The sequence below is a fragment of the Rhinatrema bivittatum genome, chromosome 7 (assembly GCF_901001135.1).
Source record: "Rhinatrema bivittatum chromosome 7, aRhiBiv1.1, whole genome shotgun sequence".
Taxonomy (NCBI): domain Eukaryota; kingdom Metazoa; phylum Chordata; class Amphibia; order Gymnophiona; family Rhinatrematidae; genus Rhinatrema; species Rhinatrema bivittatum.
The window spans coordinates 573,079-593,167 of record NC_042621.1 but is presented as its reverse complement, the minus strand read 5'-3'; the positions used below and the strand labels follow the sequence as shown (position 1 = coordinate 593,167).

Below are 20,089 nucleotides of genomic sequence, written 5' to 3'. Positions count from 1 at the left end.
CTACCCTTAACAGAAACATGGGGGTAACCTGCACGGAGCGGCAGTTACTGCCCTTAACAGAAACATGGGGGTAATCTGCACAAAGTGGCAGTTACTACCCTTAACAGAACACATGGGGGTAACCTGCACGGAGCGGCAGTTACTACCCTTAACAGAAACACGGGGGTAACCTGCACAGAGCAGCAGTTACTTCCCTTAACAGAACACATGGGGGTAACCTGCACAGAGCAGCAGTTACTGCCCTTAACAGAACACATGGGGGTAACCTGCACGAAGCAGCAGTTACTTCCCTTAACAGAACACATGGGGGTAACCTGCACGGAGCGGCAGTTACTTCCCTTAACAGAACACATGGGGGTAACCTGCACGGAGCGGCAGTTACTGCCCTTAACAGAACACATGGGGGTAACCTGCACGGAGCGGCAGTTACTGCCCTTAACAGAAACACGGGGGTAACCTGCACAGAGCAGCAGTTACTTCCCTTAACAGAACACATGGGGGTAACCTGCACAGAGCGGCAGTTACTGCCCTTAACAGAAACACGGGGGTAACCTGCACAGAGCAGCAGTTACTTCCCTTAACAGAACACATGGGGGTAACCTGCACGGAGCGGCAGTTACTACCCTTAACAGAACACATGGGGGTAACCTGCACGGAGCGGCAGTTACTGCCCTTAACAGAAACATGGGGGTAACCTGCACAGAGCAGCAGTTACTGCCCTTAACAGAAACATGAGGGTAATCTGCACAAAGTGGCAGTTACTACCCTTAACAGAAACATGGGGGTAACCTGCACAGAGCAGCAGTTACTACCCTTAACAGAACACATGGGGGTAACCTGCACGGAGCGGCAGTTACTACCATTAACAGAACACATGGGGGTAACCTGCACGGAGAGATAGTTACTACCATAAGAAACTTCTTGGGCAGACTGGATAGACCATTTGGTCTTTTTCTGCTGTCATTACTATGTTACTGTATTATTGTATAAATGGTACAGCTGTCATTACTATGTTACTGTATTATTGTATAAATGGTACAGCCCATAGCAGGTTACCTGAATTAGATGTGGGATTAGGATTCAGATTGCAATGTAATAAGCCCTGGCCCACACAAAATTACCTGCCACAGATGTGGAAGAACATTTGGGCTTTACTATAGGAGCCATCTGGGGGGAGTTTTTCATCTTATCCCCCCATGTTGGAGCTGCTTGGCCTCCTGGACACTATCTTGGCCTGTCGTCGGCTCGGTCCTGGCCCTGCTCCTCCTGCTAATGTCTTCACAGCTCCTCCACAAGAGTTGGCCTGCCATAGGAGGGGGAGAACCATTTTCTCTACTAAATTGGGGTTTGTCCCTTTGGAATGGAGCAGGGATTCGGGTTTTGATTTGTTGGGGTAGAAAAGGGAATGTATATTGACACCAGATAGGCTCCATAAAATGAACAGTCAGACCAGCGAGCAATGCCGGCGGCGATGTAGTGAGAAGGGCACATTCTTTTCACATGTGGTGGACATGCCCTAAAGTAGTGAGAACTTGGGAAATAGTACTGGGCTCCTGACCTCCTGAGGGAGGTCTTGGGTGAAAATGTTCCACGGGATCCTAAACGTTGTCTCTTAAGCATGGTGGAGGGGTTTGGCACGGAGGGGCAGAGATCTCTGACACTCCAGATTGTGATAGCAGCAAGATGTGAAATCTCACATTGGTGGAAAAAGGCTGAAACACCCACATTGCAGACTATTATACCTCGAGTAGATAAAGTATAGCAGATGGGATATCTCACTGCCAGTAGAAGTTTCAAGCACTATGGGAACCCTACTGTGCTTGGAAGAAGAGATCCTTGTAGACCCAACAGAGGCTACATTTCGGGAGCAAGGGGAGGGGTGCAAGAGGGGGGAGTGGGGAGTAAGAGGGTATTCTGTAATGGGGAAAATAAAAATCACATGACGACGGTTAATAGAAATTGTACTATTTATTGTACATTAATAATAAAACATGCTTCTGTACTATCTTCATTGATACTGAAATTTGTGTTAGAAGTTGTTTATACTGCTTTATTATACAGTTTAAAAAACCTATTGTACACTTCTGTGAATATTGAATAAGTAAATTACAAAATAAAAGAAAAGGGAATATATGTTTGTATTAATGTGAGGATTTTGGGGAGGACGTGCATTTATTGATATGGATTACTTTTTGATGCAGTCTCACCCTCTAGCGATAGTGGAGGGTGGGGCAGTCAACACTAGTTATCTTTTATTGATTGCTATGTCTTTAGCACTGAATTTTCAAAGCCTTTTACATGTATAAAACACGGTTTTATACTGAAATAGCCCGGGGTCAAATTGTGTACAAGTATGCAATTATGCCATACTTTTACTGGAACTGGGGAGAGGGTGGAGTTGAACTTCCATGCATACTTTATGATTATAAAGGTATACATGCGTAATTATCCTGCAGAAGTTATCCTTCCGAGGAGCAGGGGTGACTTTGTGCGGGGAAGTTTCTGCTTGTACCTGGGCATTTTGAAAGCACATTTATGAGCAGAAGTTTGCTTTGGAAATGGAGGCTGAAGTTTGCATGTAAAAGTTACATGTACAGATATAAAATGACCCTCCCTGTTTGTTATATGCTGTATTTTTATTGATTGCTAAGTGTTGATTTTCTATGAGATAATAAACCACTTTGGGTCCCAAATCTAAAAATGACATACAATGACATGTAAAAAACATCATTGATAGATTGTCCTGATTAGAGGTGGGGTTAGGGTCCAGATCACAATGTCATAAACCCTGCCCATAGCTGGAGCCCACCGTCCAGGCTGGGCCTTGTCCTGCCCCCACCCCTCCCCCATAGATAAAGCTTACCGTTGTCACCTCATAGGACTTCACACCCATCCTCTCACTGGCCCTCACTCTCTTTTACCTGAGCCAGAGCTTGCATCTGGACTCCAGGCTCTGAGATAGCAACAAGAACAGATCTGCCTTCATTGTGTGAAAGGAAGAAGCAGAGGAGAAAAATATAGAGAGTTCCTGAAGCTCACTTCATTGTGTGTCATGCAAATGAGTTTCTAACTTACTGTAAAAGTGAAGGATGGGAACTAATTACAGTCACAGGTGGGAGTAAATGAAAATTAATGAAACAGATCCATAGCTCACATCTTTTTGAGTTTCCCAGTAGTTCTTGAAATGCTGTTATTTGTAAGGCTAATTGCTGTTCATGAAGGCTTGTTCTGCCAGGTCACAGAGCTGGGGTTTCACTTATCTCTGCTCTCTGACCTGGGGTTGAGAGTCAAAGCTGTCCATGAAATGTTCTTTCACTATAAAATCTGTCATTTAGTCTCTCCTGCCAATCCCCACTTCTCTTAAAACATAAGAAATTGCCATACTGGGTCAGACCAAGGGTCCATCAAGCCCAGCATCCTGTTTCCAACAGAGGCCAAACCAGGCCATAAGAACCTGGCAAGTACCCAAAAACTAAGTCTATTCCATGCTACTGTTGCTAGTAATAGCAGTGGCTATTTTCTAAGTCAACTTGATTAATAGCAGGTAATGGACTTCTCCTCCAAGAACTTATCCAAACCTTTTTTAAACACAGCTATACTAACTGCACTAACCACATCCTCTGGCAATAAATTCCAGAGCTTAATTGTGTAGTGAAAAAGAATTTTCTCCAATTAGTTTTAAATGTGCCCCATGCTAACTTCATGGAGTGCCCCCCTAGTTCTTCTATTATCCGAAAGAGTAAATAACCGATTCACATTTACCTGTTCCAGACCTCTCATGATCTTAAAGACCTCTATCATATCCCCCCTCAGCCGTCTCTTCTCCAAGCTGAACACCACTAACCTCTTTAGCCTTTCCTCATAGGGGAACTATTCCATCTCCTTTATCATTTTATTATCTTGGCTAGGGTAAGGTATAAGTGTTACATTTGTGGACCCTTGGGCCGAGGCAGGATTGGCACTGTCTGCAAGGAGGAGCCCTGCAGGTTCCCACCTTCAGCAGGCAGACCCAGACAAAGCAAAGACCCAGCGGGACCTTTACTTATACCAGTACTCGTTCCCTGTGGGTTGAGCTTTTGGGTTCTGTGTCTGGCAGGACTTAGGTGGGGGTCTCTGTTGGTGGTAGAAGAGGAGATCCATGGAACTTAGGATTGTAGACAGGCAGCAGTCAGGCATATCCAAGAACAGGCTGAGGTCAAACCAGGTATCCGTCTGAGAGGAGAAGAGAAATGGATAGACCAGGCAGGCAAGGAGAAGAACAGGCGGGCAACATGGAAGGAGATGAAGGACAGAAGGTAACGGGACAACTGGACAAAGACTGAAGACAAGGTAGGTACTTAAGACAAAGCTGGAACTGAAGACAAGACACTGGAAACAACCTGCGCTACACGGGAGCAGGTGGACCTGTTGCTGAGACAAGTTGAGTCCGGAACGCTTTCCTTTTATAGGGCTGTGCAATTGACTTCATCATTAGGGGCCACAGGGGTTTTCCTGCCGTGGTCCTTTTAATTACTGACAAGAGATGCGCGTGTGCACCTAAGGAGAACATGCTGCATGGGAGTTGGCAGAGGTGTCCTGCTGTGCCAGGATCATTGGTGGCATCCTGTCTTGTTTCGTGGTCACTTGGCTGAGCCCAAAGGTGAGAGCGGTGGCCTATGGAGGTAGCCCTTGGACCGCTGAACGTAAAAAGAAGTAGCTCTCACATCTCCTAACAGGAGTTGTATCAAGTGGTAGATGGCATATTTGTTTGAGAGAGACAAGTGGGCCACATCAGGTCAGGTTATCTGGCGATTCCCTTAGCCAGGGCTGTTGGGGGCAAGAGAAGTCATCTGAAGATTCCCTGAGTCAGGGCTTCCAGGAGAGTTTGCCTGTTCCTCCTGGAGGTCCATATTCAGCTGCTGTACAGCTCAGCTAGTTATAGCCCATATATTCAGCAGCGTGGCCGCACTGCTGAATATATCCAGCTATCTTAAAGTAAGCCAGATAAGTTATCTGGCTAACTTTAGGATAAGTTCGCAGACCGACCAGAGTTAGTTGGATAAATTATCCAACTAATTCAACTCCTCCCAGTTACGCACTTGACTTATCTGGCTAAATTTTATCTAGCTAAGTTATTATAAGCTAGAAACTAGCCAGATAAGTGCCCAAATCTTCATTTAGCCGGACAACTCTGGAGTTATTCGGCTAAATGCTTTTGAATATGGACCACCTGGAGTTTCTACTTACTCCTGACCAGACATTTTCCACGGTCTGACATACTTTCTGTTGCATTAATGCATTTGGCAGTCTGCGGGTCTGTCCCGCAAACCGCCGAGCTTACCTCAGGCTCCGAGCCATGACCAGCAACTCCCGATGCCGAGGCTATGCTCAACCAGGCCCTGACATGATGGCTAGATGAGACGCTGCTGGTTTCCAAAGATGGCCGTCCCTAAGCCCATGCACACCTGACTTGCTGCAATTTAAAGGGCCCATGGCGGGAAATCCCCTGCAGTGCCCCCAGATGATATCCAGGAGCCTTGGCCTATATAAGGCCCATTCACCCTGCAGTCTTTGCGTCAACAAAAGGTCCACTACATCTTGTAGCGAGAGTTGCCTCAGCATTCCTGCCTGTGTTTCGGTCTCCGTGTCTTCAGTTTCTGATCTCCTTTGTCTTCTGTTCCAGTGGCCTATGTCTTCTGTTGTGTGATCAGTCTTCAGTTCTTAGGTGTCTTCTATCTCCTTGTCTGCCCACCTGTGCTGTTCCTTGCCTCCCTGTCTGCCTGTCCATCCCACCTTCTCTTGGACGAATCTCTAGTTATGACTTCGGCCTGCTCCTCTGTCTATTCTTGAACTCTGCCTGCCACTGACCACTGCCTGGTTTCCAACTATGCCTGAATTCTGCCCGCCACTGATTGCTGTCTGTTTCTCGACCTTCTGCACAGATCTCCAGCTCGTCAGCAGAGGACCCCTGCATAGGACTTGCCGGCCCCAGCACCCGAGGGCTCAACCTAAGGGGAACATGGGCTGGTATAGGTGAAACTCCAATTGGGCCTCTGCCTCATCTAACTCCGCCAGCTGATGGTGGGGACCTGCAGGACTCCACTCTGCAGGTTGTGCCCGCAACAGTTTCTCTTTTCTGTGACAGACTTCTCCACTGTCTGGACTTGCAGTAGAAATATTTTCTGAGAGAGATCTCTTCATCATTAGAAGATATTATCTGTCTGCTGTGACATTGTGGATGTTACATATTTCTGAGATAAGAGCCACGTCTACCATCCTGGGCTAGGACAAGTGACAGAGCTCCTCGTTCCCCGCCCCAAAACCCTTTTTCCCTATTCTCTCTTTTTCTGTCTCTGTGCATGGTATCCTCATTCTCCCGGTTCTCTAGCAATCTTCTTTGTTCTCTCTCTCTCTTTCCTTCTTTATGCACATTGAAAATACTGCTAAAGTGTTTTGTTTTTTCCTCTATAACATCACTAAAATCGCTCCTTTTCTTTCTGAGTATGCTCCCAAAATACTCATCCACTCTCTTATCACTTCCTGCTTAGACTTCTGCAATTTGCTCTTTGCTGGTATCCCGCTGAACCATCTTTCTCTTCTGCAGTCTATTCAAAATTCAGCTGCACAAGTTATCTTTCTTAACGTGGCTGTCCACTTCTGCCTACAATTCAAGCTTCTCTTACCTACAAATGATTCACTTTGCAGCTCCTCATTACCTATCTTCTCTTCTCTCTCCCTACACCCTTCCGCTTGAACTCCCTTCGTTGGGCAAATTGCTCTTATCTGCGCCTTTCTTTGCCCCCGACTCCGGCCTTCCACCTTGCTCTGCCGTATGCCTGGAATAGACTTCCTAAATTGGTGTGTTATGCTCTCTCTCTCTCTCTAGCTATATTCAAATCCAGTTAAAAAAATCATCTTTTTGAAGCTGCTTTTAAATCCTAACTACTTCTCTATAATACACTTCTTTGATTATTCCTTAATTTAATTGAGCAAGATTTCAGAGAGATCTGACTATTGCCCTTGGAAAGCTATATAAGAGAAGCAGAAATTGTGGTGGGGAATTGTGGAGTAGGATGGGTGGAATTCTAAGTGACAATCAGAACCAGTCTAACTGGCATGTTAATCTCATTAGGCTTCCTCCAACTAATTCTTTTAAACAATATTAAAATAAATCTTAGCAAAGACAATTTTAAAACGAGTAAACATCACTTGAAAAATTCGGCTTTTGTAATCAGGCAGTTCAGTTATGCAATAATTCCCATCTCTCCTTCATCAGACCCCATCACGATCTCAGTGCTGAATTGTATTTTGTTTTCTAGGAAAGTTCTGAAGAAAATTCCATTAGGAGACCTTTGTCCAGATGCTACTGTCCCCTCAGCCAAGGAAGCCCAGTTACTGGCCAGCCTCAACAATCCAGCCATCATTCAGTTCTTTAGCAGCTTTGTGGACCTTACTAATTTCTTCATTGTTACAGAATACTGTGAGGTAAGCGTGGACTTTGACTCCTGCAGCATATCCCTGATATGGCCTTCAGCAGAGGCAGCTTGGAGCCTGTATATATAAACTTCACCCCACCTGTCCTTTAATGATCCCTGCTGTAATGCTACCCTGTCTAATGTTACTGAATAATCTGGTTTACTTATTTTATATATTAAAGCATTTCTATGACGTGTTATCTGAAATTCTAATCAGCTTACAGGAAAACATACATAAAATACAAACAAATAAGCCTACCTAAACACTCCCTATTCAATACAGATTAACAACAAAATTACCAACTCCATCTCATCTAGCCCAATAACAGCAGTTTCCTCAACTATCTTCAGTTTTATTAAGAAAAAGCTCGCCCAGAGAGGTTTTCAAATCCTTTTTAAAGGTTTTGAAACAAGAATCTCTTCAGTGGGTATCAGGGAGACAATTCCACAACATGGGACCTTATTTTTCCTGTTTATCATTTGTATTCTTCCCTAATCTTACTTCAAATTGTACTTCTTGACAGATTCTAGACAGTCGGGGGTGTTTTGCATTGCTGAAATGCAAATATGTGTGTTAGGTTTTGGTATGGATGTGAACCGTGGGCCGAGATGAGAGGTGTCTCCGTCCACAGGGAGAGCCCTGTGGGGGTCTCACTTCAGTAGGCATGGCCTCAGCAGCGTAGGATACAGCTGTAAGTAGACTTTATTAGGCAGGAAGGAAAACAGAGCCCGCAGAGCAGGAATGTAAAGTACAGTTCTGAGCAGTGGGGTAGACCCAGCTGTGATGATCTGGTAGTGGCCCGCAGAGCGGGGTATGCCAGGAAGTTCTTCCCGAAGAGTAGAGATACCTCAGAGGTGCAGCTCCGGTAGTGGCCCGCAGAGCGGGGTACGCCAAGGAGTTTGTACTGAATGATGGTAATGACTGAGATGCTGGAGTCCGGAAGGAATCTTGAAGATGATGAGGCAATACCCTGCAGCACAAGGTATGCAGGAACACTTTGCTGAAGAGAGAACGATAGTGGCCCGAGGTACGGGTACACCATAGGGTAGCTTAAGCAAGGCTGGTATCATAGAGTCAATAGCAAAGTACTCACAAAGGGAAGTTCCAGACAGAGTCCCAAGGAGTGAGTCAGGTAGATTCTCCAGGCAGGAAGTCCCTCCGAGGAGTGGATAGCCAGGACATGGAAAGGCCCCCGAGGAGCGGGTACCTAGAGCGTCAAACACCCAGAGAATAACTGGAATGAGAATTCCAATCGTAGAGTGGAATTCAGCAACGAAGAAACTCCTTGCTAACTCGTAGCAGCAGAGGGCCGGTCGGCTTAAGTGCAGCAGCGGGTTGATGTCATCCAGAGGGGACGTCCCCGAGGTTTCTGCCATGACGTGTACAAATGAGGCCCTTGTGCGCGCGCCTTAGGTGATTCCGGGTCCAAGCTAGTGGTTGGCAGCACCCACACAATCCCGAGGACGTCGGGGAAGTCGGCGTTCACTGGCAGAGCCACCACTCTTCCGAGGATTGCCGGTGCAGGGAAAAAAGAGGTGAGCATGAGAGGTCGCAGCTGTCTGCGACCGACGGGCGTAACAGTACCCCCCTTCTTGGAGCCCCTCCCCGGGGGTTTAGGTTTCCTGGGACGAGTCAAGTGGAATTGTCTGATCAGATCCTTGTCAAGGATGTTACTTGCAGGCTCCCAACTATTCTCCTCTGGTCCAAATCCTTCCCAGGATATGAGGTACTCCCAGCGTCTTCCATGTTTCCGTACATCAAGGATATCTTCTACCTGATGGGTGATGTCCTCTTCTGCTGTGAGAGGTTCAGGTGTCTTTTTCGAGAATTTTGACAAGATGAGCGGCTTAAGAAGAGATATGTGGAAGGCGTTGTGGATTTTAAGAGAGGATGGCAACTGCAGGCTATATGTCACTGGCCCCAGGCGGCGGAGTATCGCAAAAGGCCCAATGTAGCATGGTGCGAATCGAGCTGAAGGCAGCTTAAGACGGATGAAGCAGGTACTGAGCCATACCTTGTCTCCAGGTTGTAACTGGAAATTTTTCACACTTAATAGGCTGAATAGAAATTGTCAACAATGTTAATTGTTATGTTACTAGTTGCCATGTTACTGTTAGTGAAGTTAGAAAAATTACTGTTAGTAAAGTTAAAAACTAACAAACTATATCCGTTATTGTACAAAATTATCTGTTTTGACCTTTACTATAAGAAGTTGTTATACTTGTAAACCGGAGTGAAGGCCTGTTCCAAACTTCGGTATATAAAAACACACAAATAAATAAATACAACTGCGGAGCTGCCCTGTGATGAGTGTCGTAAAACTTCTTGGTCTGTTGCCCTGCCTTCTGGAGAAGTCCTTTAGTGTGCTCCCAAACCTGATGCAGTTCTTGCGCCAAAGCCTGGGCTGCAGGTGTTACGAGCGCGCGCGGGTGCGGTCGTCTCGGGCGGGTGGTGAGCCCTTGGGCCACGGCAGGACCCCAGGAGGAGCCCAAGGCCACACCGTAGGAGGTGAGCTGAGCAGGCATGGTGAGCCAGGCAGGCAGGAACAGAAGCAGGAAGTCCGGCCCTCAGCCGGACCTGCATGCCCATGGTAGCCAACACGGGGAAGTTGACTAATGAACGGTCCTCCGACTGTTCCCGGCCCTTTCGGACCTGCCGCAGGGAACGGCAATGGGCAGCAGGCTGGACAGAGGCGAGGGCAGACAGAGTCCTTATACAGAAGACGTCAGACGGGGGCTGAAGCAGACACTGTAGACAAGGCTGGACGGAAACATGGCACTGTCCAACAGGGCGCCCTACTCAGCCCACCCGTGGGACTGAGTCGCGGACCACCCTGTCCCAGACGCGCCCTACACAGCCCAGGAAGGCTGGTCGCGGACCACGCTGAGAAGGAGGGTGCAGGGAAACTCCAGGCGAACAGGAACTCCGATGCTGGGATACTCACATCCGAAGTCCTTATACAGAAGACGTCAGACGGGGGCTGAAGCAGACACTGTAGACAAGGCTGGACGGAAACATGGCACTGTCCATCAGGGCGCCCTACTCAGCCCACCCGTGGGACTGAGTCGCGGACCACCCTGTCCCAGACGCGCCCTACACAGCCCAGGAAGGCTGGTCGCGGACCACGCTGAGAAGGAGGGTGCAGGGAAACTCCAGGCGAACAGGAACTCCGATGCTGGGATACTCACATCCGAAGTCCTTACGGCTGGCAGGCAGGGAAGCTCCAGAGCCCGGGGGACGAATCCCTCCTGTTGGCCACTCCAGGGCCCAACAGGCCAGAAGGCTCAGGAGCCAGACAGGACGTAGGACAGAACAAGCGGAACTGGATCAGGATCAGGCAGCTTCAGGATCAGACATCAGGAAACACGTCAAGGCAGACATCAGGAAACACGTCAAGGCAGACATCAGGAAACATGGAGGACCTGGACTGGCAAGGTTACAGACAACTGTAATGTACAATCCGAAGGCCTTTTGCAAGTGAACAGAAAGTCCTTAAATACTGGAGGTAGAAGGCAACTCCCTGGGAGGAGCTTGCCAGGACCGCCCACCGCTGGTCCTATAACTAGGGTAGAGAGCTGCGGGCCAGCCCCTAGGGAAACGGGCGTGGCCGGAAGCAGGAAGTCCAAACACAGAGGCATGCGAGCCACAGGCACAGCTAGGCCTCTCAGGCCCTGGAGCAAGTCCCGGATGGAACACAGGCGAGGCCCTGGCTTCAGAGCGGCCTCTGGAGGAAGGTAAGAGACCTCCTGTAGCGCAGCAGCAGGGAGGATCGCAACAGCAGGAGATGACACTGACAAGGGCATTGGTAAAGGAGGTAGCGGTTGATGTCCATAAACGAGCTGAAAAGGCAATGATCCTGTAGAAGCTGATGGATGTGAATTCAGTGCGAATTCCGACCAGGGGAGCAACTCGGACCAATCATTTTGTCTGGAATTGACATGACCAGAGAAACTGTTTAAGTGAGCGGTTCATCCTTTCTGTCTGTCCGTTGGCTTGTAGATGGTAAACTGACGTTAGATCCAAAGATATGTCGAACGTTTTGCAGAGGGATCTCCAAAATTTCGCTGTGAATTGAACCCCCTTGCTCAGAGCGGATGTGCTTAGGCATGCCATGCAGGCGAAATATGTCTCGGATAAACAGCTTAGCCAATTCTGGAGCTGAAGGTAATGTTGCGCACACAGGCTTTGGCAAGTTGTTACGTGCGGGAGGCCATGAGCAGCTGTTGCGTGGGAACAGGAAGAGTGTGCCCTTGGACCTTGGCGAACCAGGAGAGGAGCTCCGTGGAAGCACCGAGGCTGGTGAAACAAATCCACATCTAGGTAGAGATGAAAGCCCAGGCTCTTACCGACCTGCACAACCTCTGTGAGGCCAATCACGCAAGGTTGGTCTCGGAGTGGTCCTCCGACCATTCCAAGCCCTTTTGGACCTGCCGCTGGGTAACGGCAAAGGCGGCAGGCCAGAGAGGAGGCAAGGGTGGACAAAGACTCTGGAACGTGGAGACTCAGATGAGGAACTTGGAACATGGAGACTCAGGATCAAAGTCAAGTACTAGGTTGAGGCTACGCCACAGCGCGCTCTACACAGCCCACCCATGGGGCTGGTTGTGGACCACACTGGATGCGGGGCAGACTCCAGATGAGAAGTGAAGCAAATGCGAAGAACATGTCCCAGATACTATAGAGGCCTGCACCGGGGCATGCCCTACACAGCCGCCTGTGGCTGGTCACGGACCACACTGGAGCGGAGTAGGTTCCAGCAGCGTCTAACACATGGACAGAGCAGACACAAGGAAATCCGAGGGCCAGAACGAGATTCAGGACAAGGGACCAAGACGGCACTTGGCTTCAAACAGGGCAATTTAAAAACACAGGACCAAGACGGGACTTGGCTTCAGGCAAGGATGACCCTTCGGAGGTTTGTGCTGCAGATGAGAAGGCAGCCTTGTGCCATGAGACGGCACACCCGGAAAGGTGTTGACGAGGAACCAGGGGTTCAGGACATCAAGGCTGGATCATGGAACATCAGGGACATCAAGACAGGATCACGGAACATCAGGACCATAGACGAAGAATATCCAGAAGAGACCAGGAACATACAACGACGAGGGATCCCACAAAGAACAAGGAAGCCAGGCAGGAGCGAAGACGAGAAGTCCTAGGGAGGAATAACCCCTTGCAAAGGTGACGAAGGAATGCAAGCAGGGCCCTTAAATAGGGCTGAAGACAAGGAGACACCCAGGTGGGGCCCGGGGCATATCCGGCTGTGGGCCCTTTAAATCTAGGAGGAAGACGCGGCCTCGCCCCTTAGGGGAAGCAGGAACCAGGAAGTAGGACCTTGGACAGCGGCCATGCTGCCGCTGATGCTGAGGAGCAGGGCGGGGCCAAGGAACAGGCCCAGCATTGTCGGCGGCTCTCAAGCCGTGAGAGGCAGGCTGAGGAGCGGCTCCATGCTGTAAGGGAGCCCGACGACTGCGGCCTCCGGACCGCCATGGAGATGACATCAGCGGCTCCATTCCGCGGAAACAACAGGCAACATCAGCGGCCTCCGGGCTGTGAAGGTAAGCGCCTGCTACAGTGACTCAGATGGTGTTGTTGCCATTGGACACGGGTAAATCGACCATAAAGTTCGTGGCTATATGTGTCCACGGTTCGCTCAGAGTGGGCAGAGGCTGGAGAAGTCCCCAAGGGCGGTCGGCCGGAGGTTTCTGTCTTGCGCAGGTTGGACATGACTCCACATAGACCCATACATCTTCCTTCATGGAAGGCCACCAGTATTATCTTTTCAGGGTAGTCAATGTTCGGGATTGTCCAGGATGACCAGAAAGGCAGTGAATAAACAAGTTAGACTATATTTTTAAATAGTCAGTCAATAAGGTAGCTAGTAAGCAGTAGGTAGTGTGTTTATTTTTAAAAATCTGCAGAACTGAGTGTTCTGCAGACTTTTAAAGAACTGAGTGTTTGTATTTAATACAAACTGAGTGTTTGTATTGAAAAAAACCCAAAAAAACCACAAAAAGTAGCCAGAAGCTAGAAATAAGCTAGGAGCAGTGTATACCTAAGTAAAAAAGTTGAATAATTCAGCTCAGTTACTCTCCTTGGAAAGGTGTTGAGGTAGTGTGATTGGGTTTGAATAGGGACCAACATTTGTTAATCAAGAGAGCAGTGAGTAACTCTGGCTGCCTAACTGAAGTTAGACTGTTTGTATTTCCTAACCCTCCCACCCCTAGCTCATCCCTTAATTTATAGACAGGTGCCACTTTCACACAAAAAAAAAAATCAACAAAAACTTTATTGAGAATTCGATCAGACCCCGGTAGGCCACTACCAGACACATAGTGAATTCACTAATACATTTAAAGGACGTTAGACACATTCCTACTCCCATAGCAACCTAAAACTTAACTGGGAACTGATCAAAATTGAGATGAAGGCAGCAGTCCAGCAGCAAGAGGGGGGCTTCCCAGTCTTTTGCATAGAGTGTCACATGTATGATTTTTTACCCACCGGTGAGAAGTTGTACATGTGCATGCGATGCAAAGAGCTCCTGGCTCTCAGAGAACGAGTCCGATCTTTGGAGGCTAGAGTGGCAGACCTGGAGGAGCTGAGGCAGACAGAGAGGTATATAGATGAGACCTTCAGGGACATAGTAGTCAAGCCCCAACTTCAGACTGGTAGCCCTGGTGCTGCCTTGAAGGAAGAAGGTCTCATGATGGGAGAGCACCAACCAGGTGCAGCAGGAAAGGATCCTGTAGCAAGGACCTGCTCTCCAGGTGATGCATTGTCCTTTCGCACTGAGGGTATCTCCCCAAGGCCTACTGCCCAGGAGGGAAGGGTTAGGTCGGCCGTCATAGTTGGTGAGTCGATTATTAGGAATGTAGATAGCTGGGTGGTGAGGATTGCCTAGTAACATGCCTACCTGGTACGAAGGTGGCGGACCTCACGCATCACCTAGATAGGATTTTAGACAGTGCTGGGGAGGAGCCCGCTGTCGTGGTACATGTGGGCACCAATGACATAGGAAAATGTGGGAGGGAGGTTCTGGAAGCCACATTTAGGCTCTTAGGTAGAAAGATTAAATCCAGAACCTCCAGGGTAGCATTCTCTGAAATGCTCCCTGTTCCACGCGCAGGTCACCAGAGGCAGGCAGAGCTCCGGAGTCTCAATGCGTGGATGAGACGATGGTGCAAGGAAGAGGGATTCAGTTTTGTTAGGAACTGGGGAACCTTTTGGGGAAGGGGGAGTCTCTTCCGAAGGGATGGGCTCCACCTTAACCAGGGTGGAACCAGACTGCTGGCGCTAACCTTTAAAAAGAAGATAGAGCAGCTTTTAAACTAGAACAAAGGGGAAAGCCGACAGTCGCTCAGCAGTGCATGGTTCGGAGAGAGGTATCTTCAAAGGATACTAATGATGCATTAGAATTAGGGCATCTTGACAGTGAGGTTCCAAAATAGTATATCCTCCCACCGGATATACTATGTTAATAATCGCCTAGGATAAATCTCTGTTTAAGTCTCGCTACTCTATGGTTTTTAGTTGATTATTTTTCACTCTCCAGTTGTTATCGTTTTTTAAATCTTTCCTGTCTTCCATCGCCCATGTTTTTGCTCCCTGTTTAATTTAACTTTACCTTCTACTTAGTTGTTAATTGTTGCCAGAGGATGTGGTTAGTGCCATTAGTATAGCGGTGTTTAAAAAAGAATTGGATAAGTTCTTGGAGGAGAAGTCCATTAACTGCTATTAAGTTCACTTAGAGAATAGCCACTGCCATTAGCAATGGTAACATGGAATAGACTTAGTTTTTGGGTACTTGCCAGGTTCTTATGGCCTGGATTGGCCACTGTTGGAAACAGGATGCTGGGCTTGATGGATCCTTGGTCTGACCCAGTATGGCATTTTCTTATATTCTTAAGCAGAGAGTCATGGGCCCACTTGAAGATTTTCTTCCTGAGCCTCCGTGGAACCACTGTCTTTCCGGCTGGGACCTTGTGAGTAGCTGAGAGCATAACTTTGGTAGGGTCAATGATATGACGTGGTGCATCCGGGATGTCCTTTGTGGAGAAGGAACATGAGAAAGCGTCCGCACGGGTGTTCTTGTCTGCTGGGCGATACTTCAAAAGGAAATCAAATTGGTTAAAAAACAAGTAACAGCGGGCTGGTCTGTGGTTCAAGTGTTGCGCATGACGTGAGTATTCTAGAATTTTGTGGTCTGTGTAAGCTGTTATCTGATGTTGTACCCCCTCGAGCTAATGTGGGAGTTAAGACCTTCCAGGAAAATAGCCCATTCTTCAAACGCCAATTTGATGGCTAATAGCTTCTTGTCTCCTATCCTGTAATTTCACTTGGCAGGAGAGAAGCACCGAGAGAAAAAGGAGCAGGGATGTAATGAGTGGGTGTCTCTATGCTGAATAAGGACAGCACCAACTCCGACGTCTGAAGCATCCACTTCGACAATGAAAGGTCATCGGGGATCCGGGTGGCGAAGGCATGGCTCTTGAAGAAACACCTTTTTGAGTTCCTGGAAGGCGCTTACGGCTTCTGGAGACCACTGAGAGTGATTGGCTCCCTTCTGCATCATGGCTGTGAGAGGCGCAGTCAAGGTAGAATAGTGATGAATGAATGATCAATAATAGTTAGTGAATCCGAGGAATCATCGTAAGGCTTTGAGATCAGTAGGTTGGGGCCAGTCCTGAATACTCATGGTCTTTTGCGGATCCATTAGAAACCTCTGGCTGGATTCCCACATAGCCCAAAAAAGGAACAGACTCTTGATGAAATGAGCATTTCTCTAATTTGGCATACAGACGGTTCTCGCATAATCTCTGAAGAGCCTTAGTGACGTTCAATTGGTGACTCTGGAGGTTTTGAGAAAAAACCAGTATGTCATCTAAATACACTACTACACATCAGTACAGCATGTCCCTGAGGATTTCATTCATCATATTTTGGAATACAGCCGGGGCGTTACAAAGGCCAAAGGGCATGATCAAATATTCAAAATGGCCATCGCGGGTATTAAATGCGTCTTCCATTCATCTCCCTGACGTATGCGGACCAAGTTGTACGCCTCTCTGAGGTCCAGCTTCATAAATATTTTGGCTCCCTGGAGCCTATCGAAACGTTCAGAGATCAATGGTAAGGGGTAGCAGTCCTTCACTATGATCTCATTTAGTTCACGGTAGTCTATACATAGGCGAAGGGATCCGTCCTTCTTACCCAGAAAAAAGAATCTGGCTTCGGCCGATGACTTGGAAGGCCAAATTAATCCCTTTTCCAAATTCTCTTGAATATAGGCTGACATGGCCTTGATCTTGGACAGAGAAAGTGGGTACACCCTTCCTCTGGGTGGCTCAGAATTGGGTTTTAAGTTGATGGCACAGTCAAAAGACGGTGAGGTGGAAGGGTATCTGCCACCTTCTTCGAAAATATGTCTTGATATGACAAGTATTGTGGAGGTAGTTCCGGAAGGGAAGTAGTGGTTGTCATGCAAGACATAGGGTTTACTTTCTTCAAGCATTTTCCATGGCAGGCTGTTCCCCATTGTGATAGTTCTAGGGTACTCCAATCAAATTGGGGTGTGTGCATGTGTAACCATGTTAGCCCGAGTGCCACCGGATGTATTGCCTTATCCAGGACTAGGAAGGAAATGGTCTCTGAGTGAAGAGAACCCGTGCGTAGACAAATAGGTTGTGTAGAAAAAGAGACCTCACCAGGTAATGGTTCGCCATGTATAGATGATAATAACAGCGGTGTAGGTGTCCGAATGGTGGGGATTCGTAGATGCTCTACGAGTTGTCTGAGTATGAAGTTACCACCGGCACCAGAGTCCACTAGCGCTAATGTGTGGAATTCGAGGGTTTCCGAGATAATAGAGACTGGAAGTGTCAGTGGAGGAGATGGAGAAGTTAGACCTAGGAGGAGTCCTCCGGCGGATCCTAGGTCTGCCAGTTTCCCGGACAGATGGGACAGGAGTGAACAGCATGGCCTGGTTCTCCGCAGTACATACAGAGGCCTAATCTCTTTCGGTGACGCTTCTCCTTAGCTGATAGATGGCTGCGGCCTGGTTGCATGGGTTCTTCCTCCTCAATACTGGGTGCGGGTGTGGTCTGAGTAACAGGCGCTGGATGAGAGGAAGGGGTCCTAAGAAACCTCCCTGATGGAGGTTTCTTAGGACCCCTTTTCTCTTGTGATCTTTCCCGCAAGCGACGATCAATTCGCCCTGCGAGGTCAGTGAGTGAGTCCAAAGTATCAGGAAGTTCACGTGCTGCTAATTGATTTTAATGTGGGAGTTAAGACCTTCCAGGAAAATAGCCCATAGGCAACCCAGGTCCCACTGTAGTTCCAAATACAATGTCTTAAATTCAATAACATAATCAGTCAGGGGTTTAGCACTTTGTTGTAGATGCAGAAGAGCAGATCCAGTGACAGTCTTGTGAGCGGGATCGTCAAACACAGACTGAAAGAGATCAAGAAAGCCAGTCAAATCACTGAGAATAGGATCATTACTCTCCCATAGAGGTGAAGCCCAGGCCAGGGCTTTCCCGTCTAAAAGTGACAGTATATACGTAGTCTTGGATACCACGCTCGGGAAATAAGTTGGTTGTAGTGAAAAGTGCATACAGCACTGATTCAGAAAGCCCCTACATAACAGGGGATCTCCTGTAAAGCGAGTAGGAGCAGGCAAGGACACAGAGAGTCATGCAGTCAACACCTGAGGAGAGGAAGTGACTTTGTCAGGCGTTAATGTAGAAATCAGCCGAGAGTTTAGCTGATTGAAAGTGTTAGCCAAAGTCTCTAATGTCCTCTGTTGTTCGGCAAGATGTTGGGCAAGGCCAGGGATGGCCTGGAGGGCTGAGACCTGAGCCGGGTCCATGGAGTTAGAAATCTGTTATGTTTTGGTATGGATGTGAATCCTGGGCCGAGATGAGAGGTGTCTCTACCCACAGGGAGGAGCCCGGTGGGGTCTCACTTTGGTAGGCATGGCCTCAGCAGGATAGGACACAGCTGTAAGTAGACTTTATTAGGCAGGAAGGAAAACAGAGGCCACAGAGTGGGAATGTAAAGTACAGTTCTGAGCAGTGGGGTAGACCCAGTTGTGATGATCTGGTAGTGGCCCGCAGAGCGGTGTACGCCAGGAAGTTCCTCCCGAAGAGTAGAGATACCTCAGAGGTGCAGCTCTGGTAGTGGCCCACAGAGCGGGGTATGCCAAGGAGTCTGTACTGAATGATGGTAATGACTGAGGTGCTGGAGTCCGGAAGGAATCTTGAAGATGATGAGGCAATACCCTGCAGCACAGGGTATGCGGAAACACTTCGCTGAAGAGAGAACGGTAATAGCCCGAGGCACAGGGTACACCATAGGATAGCTTCAGCAAGGCTGGTATCGTAGAATCAACAGCAAAGTACTCACAAAGGAAGTTCCAGGCAGAGTCCCAAGGAGTGAGTCAGGTAGATTCTCCAGGCAGGAAGACCCTCCGAGGAGCGGATAGCCAGGACGCGGAAAGGCCCCCGAGGAGCGGGTACCTAGAGCATCAAAGACCCAGAGAGTAACTGGAATGAGAATCTCCTTGCTAACTCGTAGCAGCAGAGGGCCAGTCAGCTTAAGTACAACAGCGGGTTGATGTCATCCGGAGGGGACGCCCCCGAGGTTCCCACCATGATGTATACAAATGAGGCCCTTGTGCGTGCACGCACGCCTTAGGTGATTCTGGGTCCAAGATAGTGGTTGGCAGCACTCAAGCCTTCCCGAGGACGTTGGGGAGGTCGGCGTTCACTGGTGGAGGCCGCCACTCTTCCGAGGATTGCCGGTGCAGGGAAAAAAGAGGTAAGCATGAGAGGTCACAGCTGTCTGCGACCGATGGGCGTAACAATGTGGCATCTATCCAACCGGCATGCAGGCTTCTCCATGCACCATAAGTTCATGCAGGGCTTCTCCATATACCATGCATCCATGCAGGGCTTCTCCATGCACCATGCATCTACACAGGGCTTCTTCAAGCACCATGAGTACATGAAAGGATCTTCAGTGCAGCATGACTCCATGCATCATACGTGCATGTGGGGTTTTTCCATGCACCTTGCATCCATGCAGGGCTTTTCCATGCACCATAATTTTATGCAAGGCTCTTCAGTGCAGCATGAATCCATGCAGGGCTTTTGGGATAAGCAAGTAAACTTCTAGGCAGGAGGCATCTATCACATGGACTCCATGTTACGCGTGCTGCCCGCGGCTGACCCGTGGCTCGGCCCCCTCACCTACTCACACAGACTCCAGTTCCTGGTTCCTCCTCGCTAGCGGTGGTGGGCCACCGGATCTGACATCGGGTCGCCCCCAGTGCCTCCGGCTCTGCCTTGGTCCCCAGTACTGCAGCTCAAGATGCCATTGCTCGTCGGGTCTCTCCGCGTGGTCCGTGGAGAGACGCCACTACCCGCGCCACGCCCCTTCCTAGGCACGCGCGTGCGCATCTCTGATCCTTATGAAAGGCCCACAGTGGGAACCTGGCCGCGGCCCTGGATGATGACGTCAAACTCTTCAGTGTATTTAAGCTTAGGCCTCGCTCCATAGCGTTGCCTTTGCAACAGGTCTCCTCGCTATCTGAGTACTCGTTGTTGCTAGAGAATCCTCTCTACCCTTTGTT

At 48.6% G+C, this 20,089-nt stretch overlaps 1 protein-coding gene across 6 annotated transcripts in view; it reads left to right on the top strand.

Moving 5' to 3' along the window:
- Positions 1 to 20,089, top strand: part of LOC115094928 (serine/threonine-protein kinase Nek11-like) — a 403,945-nt gene that overhangs the window by 163,399 nt on the left and 220,457 nt on the right. For all 6 annotated transcript variants that reach the window (XM_029608021.1, XM_029608022.1, XM_029608023.1 and 3 more), the window contains one exon: positions 7,299 to 7,464. In XM_029608021.1, coding sequence (XP_029463881.1) covers positions 7,299 to 7,464 — 166 coding nt within the window. The remainder of the gene's footprint in view (positions 1 to 7,298; positions 7,465 to 20,089) is intronic.